The sequence below is a fragment of the Antrostomus carolinensis genome, unplaced genomic scaffold (assembly GCF_000700745.2).
Source record: "Antrostomus carolinensis isolate BGI_N321 unplaced genomic scaffold, ASM70074v2 scaffold34797, whole genome shotgun sequence".
NCBI lineage: Eukaryota > Metazoa > Chordata > Aves > Caprimulgiformes > Caprimulgidae > Antrostomus > Antrostomus carolinensis.
In genome coordinates, this window is record NW_010326004.1 from 1 (window position 1) to 7106 (window position 7106).

A 7106-nucleotide genomic window follows, 5' to 3' on the forward strand; every position below is an offset into this window, starting at 1 on the left:
GGCTTGGCTCTGCCTCCTGCATCCACCCGGGATGTGGTGAGACCTCCCAGCGTAGAGGGGTGGGGGGAAAAGGACCATTAACCAACGTCAGACCAAAATGTTTTGTTGTTTTGTTTTGTTTTGTTTTTTTTTTTTTTTAAATAAATAAAATTTGATATATATTAAAAGTTAAAAACTAATAAACTTCAGTAAAAAAAAATAAAAATAAAGGGCTTGGGGATCTTCTATGGCTGGCACAGCAGCCCTGGCTCCTGTGGGGGTTTGGGGGGTACAGGCAGTGCTCAAAGTGGGCAGGTTTGAGGATTTTTTGATATTTTTATATATTTTTTTTTTGTCCCCCTGAAAGTTTTTTCACGTCTTCAGAACCAGCCTGGAGCGTGGGCTTCAGCCACCCGAGGAGCCCTGGCCAGGCTGCCAGCGGAGCGGCCGCCCTCGCCCTGCGGGGGTGACAAAGCTGCTATTCAGGTGGCTGCTGAGGATGGAACTGGAGCTGGTGGAGGCCCTAGAAAGGTGGATTTTTTTTTTTTCTTTTTGTTTTGTTTTCTTTTTTTTATAAAAAAGATTATTAAGCATGGGGGGGGGGGAAAAAACCAGCTTCCTTGGTGTGGGTGCTTAGTTGCAGAACTGGGGGCTGGTGTTGGTTTGGGGGCCGGAAGGATGGGAGAACTGGGCGCTGGTGTTGGTTTGGGTGCCTGAAGGATGGGAGTGTGTTTATTATTATTAATTATTATTATCAATCATTACTATTTTAATTTTGTTTTCTTCTAATTATTAAATTGTTAAACCCACAATTTTTTTGTTGGGGTTTAATAAGAATTGTTAAATTAAACCCACGTTTTGCTGCTCCAGCTTGGGGGGGGATTTTGCATTTCAGCTGGTGGGTGATGTGATATTTGAGTCCAGTTTGTAAAAAATCAGCCTCTTTTAGCTCATGTTTGCTGTGGTTTAGTGACCCTTGGGCTGTGCAGGTACAAGCCCTGCCCCCCCCCCCCCACCCAAAAAAAAGGGGGAAAAAAGGGAAACCCCCAACACTTGAAATTTAGCACTGGAAAAAAATATAAATAATAAGGGTGAGTTTTACTTGTGGAGCTGTCCTTGGGTTGGTGCCGTGTCCGGCAGCCGGCCCAGGCTGGCAGGCGGCTGCTCCACCCTCCCCAGCTGCCTGTGCCAGCTCTGCCCTTCCCTGCCCCCCCCAGATGGAGTTTGGTTTGATTGAGTCACTGTCAGGGCAGCATTTTAACCCAAACTCCCTGTTTTGAGGTTGGATCCTCAGCTGGTGGGAGAAGGTAAGCGGCAGCAAATCTCTTCCTTAAGCAAGAAACTTTTAAGCAGCTTCTCCTTCCAACCAGCTTCTCTTTTGCTTGAACAGGGGGAGGATTTGATGAGTATTTGTTTTGCTCACGGTGAAATCACCCGCGGGAGCTCCCTGCCCTCCCTGTGCCCATCACAACCTGTCTCAGCCCATCTGCCTCTGGCAGTTTTCCTGCAGAGACAAGGATGATGAGGTGGTTAAATCCTGACCCTGCTCTGTTTGGGGCTTTTTTTCTGTGTCTAAAGCTCAGAGCATTTTTTTTTTTAATAGAAAAAAACCATACTTTATTGCTTTTTAACAATGAAAAGAGTCTACAACGTCTCACAGTTGAGGACAGATCCTTTTTTTCTTCTTTTTCTCCCCCCCGCCACTTAAATTCACGTCCCCTCTATAAATCCAGATTGGTCCACCCTTACTGGGTTGATCTCCACTATCGCTCCCTCCCAGCCCGGTCCCAAGGCCACAGGGACATCAGCAGCTCAATAGCTCAATCCCAACCGTGAAGCACTTCCCTGGAGTCTTGGTGAAGTGTTTCCAGCTGGAAAAACCGTCGGGAACACCAGCGTGAGCTTCACATCTTAAATTTGGTGAAGAGCTGGAAGAGAGCGGGGACTGCTGCTTGTCAGGAGCGCGACTGGTAACAGCTTGGCAGGTAACAGTTTGTCTAACAGCCTTTCCCGTGGAGCTGAGGGAGGGATTGTCCTCTCACAGGGTGACTGGAGCCCCCAGGACGCAGAAGTCAAGGTTGTGGGTGGCATCGGGATGGGCACCACCCGCCCAGCGCAGCGTGGCCCACGTGCCAGGTTACATTTCTCTTCCGTGTCCATCTGCCGCTGTAATTTTCAAGTGAACGGGAGAACTCGAAGCTGCTGCTGTACTCAGCTTCGTAACAGTTATTATTAAACAAGTTCTTGAGAAGAAACTTGACCCTCACAAAGGGCAAGTCAGCACCAAGCCTGTGGTCAGGAGGGATCTGGTCGGAGCACGGGTGGGCTCACAGCAGCCGCCCTCGGCACTCGATGGCCCCGCAGCAGCACAGCAGCTCTTTGCCTTCCACGCTCCCCACTTCATAGTTGTAATCCCAGGTCAGCTCTGTGCCGGCTCGTATCCTCCTGCGAAGGAAAGGGAACAAAAAAAGCACAGGCTGGGAGGAGAGGCTGTTCCAAAAAGGAGGATAAGCCAGACCTCCTGCTAGCAGAGAGCCACGCTCACGCACGACCTCTCGGGCTGGGCTGGCGCGGTCCAGCTTCCCCTGGGGTGAGGGCGAAGCAGCCGGCGCAGCTGCCCTTGGCTCTGCAGTGAGCAAAGGGACAAAGTTCCCCGATGAATCACTCCTGTGGGGCTTCAGAGAGGAGACGCTGCGCTCGCGGTGCCCAGAAGCACGTGGCTGGGATTCACCACTGCCCGGTGCTGCTGCCTGTGAGGTTTGTGGCTCAAGCTGGGCAGCCGGCTGCTCTGGGCTGTACTCTTCCCCTTTGGAAAGGTCTAAAACTGATGTAAATGGCTCCAGAATCTCCAGCACAGGAGGGAGTTCCTCACCCAACTCATCTCCGCGCTTCTCCCTGCTCAGGCTGGTGTGAAACCAGTGACTGAGGGTGTGAGGAGTAGGAAACAATCCAGCCCTGGCCAAGGAGTGGGGTCCAATTAAGCCCTGTGAACTGGCAGCTCTTCCCCAAGCACATCACAACTCACTTGCTGGCGAAAAAGGCGACCCAGGGGAAGCGAAGATCGTGCGTGTCCACAAAAACATTCTGCACGAAGAGGTTGGGGCTGCAGCTGTGCTGTAAAGAGAAGCAGAGACACACGCAGTGAGCCAGTTCCTGTCAGGAGGGATGCGAATTAACCAGCGGTAAACACTGGTGAGCCTTTCTCAACACCCCAGCGTTCCTGATTCGTCTCCTGCGCCCAGCGTCAGGCTGCTGAGACAGGACACGCTCCCTCCCCTGCCTGCTCCACCCGCCCTGAGTCACCAGATCTGCGCTCCCAAAGGTAACGGTTGCTGGAAGGACTGACTCGGCCATCCCGCTCGCCAGGCAGCTGCCTTATTCCACTCGAGGGGGGTGGATCATCCTCCCACTCCTGCTCTTTTCCCATTTATTTTTTTTACTCTATTTATCTAGTCTTGGGGAGGAACAGGCCCGTGGAAAGGACAGGTCACCCCAAATAGATCCCTTTCCCTTTTTCAGCTGCCAAAGGACATTCCCCTTTTGTCCCCCAGCCAAGGGCAGTGACTCACGTTGAGGTACCGGCCCAGGTTCCCTTCCAGTTTGGCGTCAATGATATAACAGGACTCCTCTCCATCGTAGAACTGGCGGGTGGTTCTGCGGACGGGCGCGCTCTCGCCCTTGTCGGCCGCTGCCATGTTGGTTGATTTGATGGCGATCCCGTGAGTTGATTTCAGGGCGAAGCCACGGGTGGATTTCACTGCCACCTGCCTCTTCACAGGACCTGCCACACCAGAGGAGCAAACGCTGCCGTGTTCCCTCGAGGAACCCCACAGGAGAGCTGCTGGCCCAAGACACTCTCTTCTTTCACCCAGGGGTAAGAAATCCCTTAGGGATGCAGCTCAGATCTAAAGCACCACCCTGGGATGGCTCCTGGGAACCTCCCAGCTCTCCACATGAGCCTGGAGACCCACCACAAGAAGCCTCATAGTTATTTTCTGAGATATCCACAAATACCCAGCGCTGGAGGACTGGGTTTTGCAGGTGAGTCTCCAGCCACACACGGGGAAGCTTTAGACAAAGCTCAGAGCAGGAGCAGGATGTGCTGCGCTCACAGCTGCTCCATCCCCATCAGCCTTTCCCGGCGGTTTCTGGCCAAAATTTCTTGCTGTATCTCTGTACTTTCTGCGCTCAGCCCTCATTCCTCCCCCAGCAGCAATTCTCACCTGACCCAGACGAGGGGTTTTTCTTGTCTTCCCCTTCCTCCTCCTCAGAGCCCGAGGAAATGGTCTGGATGTCATCGCTGTCGTTGGTGGTGCCCTGTGCCTGTCCTGCTGCTGCCTGCCCGTTCTCCCCGTCGCTGTCTGTGCTGCTTGACAGGGTCAGCACGTCCTGTGGAAAAATGTTACCAGCTCCTGAGCGCAGCTTGGGTCAGGGGAGAGCATCGCTCCAGAGCTTTCCAAGCCACCTTCAGGGCTCCCTTTTTTCCCCCAGGATGGCTTCTAGACCCAGCTCTGTGGAGCAAAGGGTCCCTGGTGTGCTGGGTCTATGAACCAAGGTGCTACATCCCACTAAAACAATGACCCAAAGACCACCCTGTCCTCTTTTTGGGCTTTCAGAACCATGAACGACCTCCACTGGCTGAAGAAAATCAGGAGCCCCCCCAGGAAATCACAACTACGAATCACAAGCCCTGTATTGGTGCTCAAATTGGGAAGGAAAAATGGCACAGAAAGAATCCAAAGGGAAGGTTTGAGATCTTCATCAAACCAGTTTGGAGTTGAGGTGGAAGCAGACCCACCCCTTCCAGCCTACGTCTGAAGCCTGAAGGATCACTGCGTACGTCGGCGGTGGGCTGCGTGGCGAGAGAATGGCGCCTGCTCTGCAGCAGAGCGGTCTTGCTCGTCGGCCTCCGGATCCCTTCCAGTTTGGGAGGGCTCGGGTTGTAGCCGTACATCCTTCCCAACTCGCTTAATCTGCCGGGTGAGGACAAGGACAGGTCACACGTGTATCTCCAGGGAGATTGTCCAAGAGCAGCTGAGGAGAGCTGAGAACTGGACAAGACTCTCCGAGCCCAAACCCTCCCCACCTCCCAGCTCACTCTGGCAGCACCATGAAGAGAGTTAAGGGGCAGCCCTGGAGCTGCAGCTCATTCAGAGGCAAATTTGGAATCAAAAAGTAGGAAAATACAATTTCAGGAACCTTACCCCGGCAGTTTGCTTGGATCTTCAGGTTCCTGCAGAGAGGAGAAGCACAGAGGATTAAAATCCCTCCCTTTGGGAGCACTCTCCAGCCCTGCCGTGGAAATGTTCCCCACACAGCAGCCTGGGAGTTAGACGCCGGCTGTCCCCATCGCTCAGTGTGACACCCAGTCCAGTGGGTGCTCCAGAAGGGCCAAGTGATGACCACAGGTCTCCCACTCTCCACATCCCACCCACTGGGTCTCTGAGTCCAGAGCAGGGGGTGGACAGAGGCCACCTCCACCTCCCTGCTGTCCCCTGAACGTTCTCCACCCCACCTCGGGTACCAGGCAGGAGGTGACTCCCTCTCTGAGGCATGTGGAGCCCAGGGCAGGAGGGATGTTCAGCTCAACTCGTGCTGAGCGACTTCTTTGTGCCACAACTTCCCCCAGGAAGGGGAAAAGGCACCTCCCTACCCCACCACAGTGGGCAAAGGCCGAGTAAGCGACAAGAGGACACCAAACAGCACCATGGTCGTGTTGTCTGGGTAGAGATGCCACCTGAACAAGAGCACAGCTGAGGCACATCTCCGTGTCTCCATCTCCTCATCCATGTCCTCAAGGCAGGGGACAGTCCCCATCTCCCCATCCCCCAGCCCTCCCTTACATCTTTCTTCAATGCCTTGGACTCTCCATCCAGGTCGCTCAGGGCAGAAGCACAGGTTTTCTCTCTCTCACCAGAAAGCTCTGTTTTGGTGGCCTTGGCTTCGCTGCCTTCACTCAGCTTGAAGGAAGAGGCGCTGTCGTTGTCCTGGAAGCCGTCAGACATGCTGTTGGAGCTGAGCCACGAGGCCACTTTGTTCTTGGAGGTCTCCTCTGACACCGGCAGCTTGCAGGAGGCAGCCACTGCCGTCTCATCGTGGCTGATTTGCCGGGTGAGCCCCGAGTCCTTGGAGGCCGTCTCTGACAGCCCGTTCTCCTTCTGGCCCCGGGTCTGCCGTCGCGTGGCGTAGCTGCGCCACACCAAGCTGGTGCTGAAGTCCTCATCCTTGCAGAAGTTGTCATCAGAGCTGTCCTCGTTGGACTCCTCCTGCTCCTCAGTGCCTGTGTTTTCCTCCTCTTCGTCCTTGAGGTCCACCCCGCTGCTGTCAGACGAGCATTTTGCATCGCTCTCGTAGCCCTCCTTGAAGTTCTCCACGCTCTCAATGTGATCCAGGTTTGCAAAATATTCATCACCCATCTCTAACCCCTCCTTGTCAGCAAAGTCATCCGTCAGAATTTTCCCTGAGGGTGGGGAAATAGAAAACTAAATGTGAATTTTCCAGGGATGACGTTCCTACCCCATAAATTTTATCCTCCCCAAAGGCTCAGTGAGGAACAAACAGGACTGACACCACCTTATTCCAAAGCCGGGCTGGGAAAGGACAACACATCATCACCCTGACACCCCAGGTGATGAAAATCTGAAGCATGTGGCTGATCTAAAGTGGGTCCTTGCTAATGTCCAGGCTTCCACCAAGGAAATCTCTATAAAGAGCAACTCAACCAGGGTGGCTGTGTTTCCTCTGGAGGTGAGGCTGTAGCACTGAGGCAACACGAAGGGCAAGAAACCAAGAAGGTGCAGCAGAGCTCAGGCAGCGCCCGCAGTGAGTTTCATTTCGGCGTTAACGCAACCAGGCTGCGCAACTTCTGCATTTTACTGGTTTGTGCCCCTGTCCCAGCGACCGGTTCGATGGCAACAGGAAGGAGGTACGTGCTGATCCACCCTCCGTGTGCAGAAACAGCTCTGGGGATCCCAGCACTTGAGGCTGGTACTGCAGCCACCCTGGTTTCTGCAGTGTTTTGGTTCGGAGACGGGCAAGGGAGGGGCATCGACCAGGAAATCAAAGTGCTGCAAGTTCATCATCTAAGTTTCTACTTTCCTGTCCGCTTTGCAAGCACAGGAAGAGCG

The 7106-nt window shown here is 53.7% G+C and overlaps 1 protein-coding gene across 1 annotated transcript in view; it reads right to left on the minus strand.

The window, feature by feature from the left end:
- Positions 1–2306: 2306 nt before the first annotated feature.
- SETDB1 (SET domain bifurcated histone lysine methyltransferase 1) overlaps positions 2307–7106 on the minus strand; it is a 16555-nt gene continuing 11755 nt past the window's right edge. The window contains exons 16-22 of the mRNA XM_010171446.2: positions 5894–6439; positions 5184–5202; positions 4820–4952; positions 4203–4368; positions 3549–3760; positions 3005–3093; positions 2307–2424 (exon numbers count right to left, since the gene is read on the minus strand). Of these exons, the coding sequence (XP_010169748.1) occupies positions 2307–2424; positions 3005–3093; positions 3549–3760; positions 4203–4368; positions 4820–4952; positions 5184–5202; positions 5894–6439 (1283 nt within the window). The remainder of the gene's footprint in view (positions 2425–3004; positions 3094–3548; positions 3761–4202; positions 4369–4819; positions 4953–5183; positions 5203–5893; positions 6440–7106) is intronic.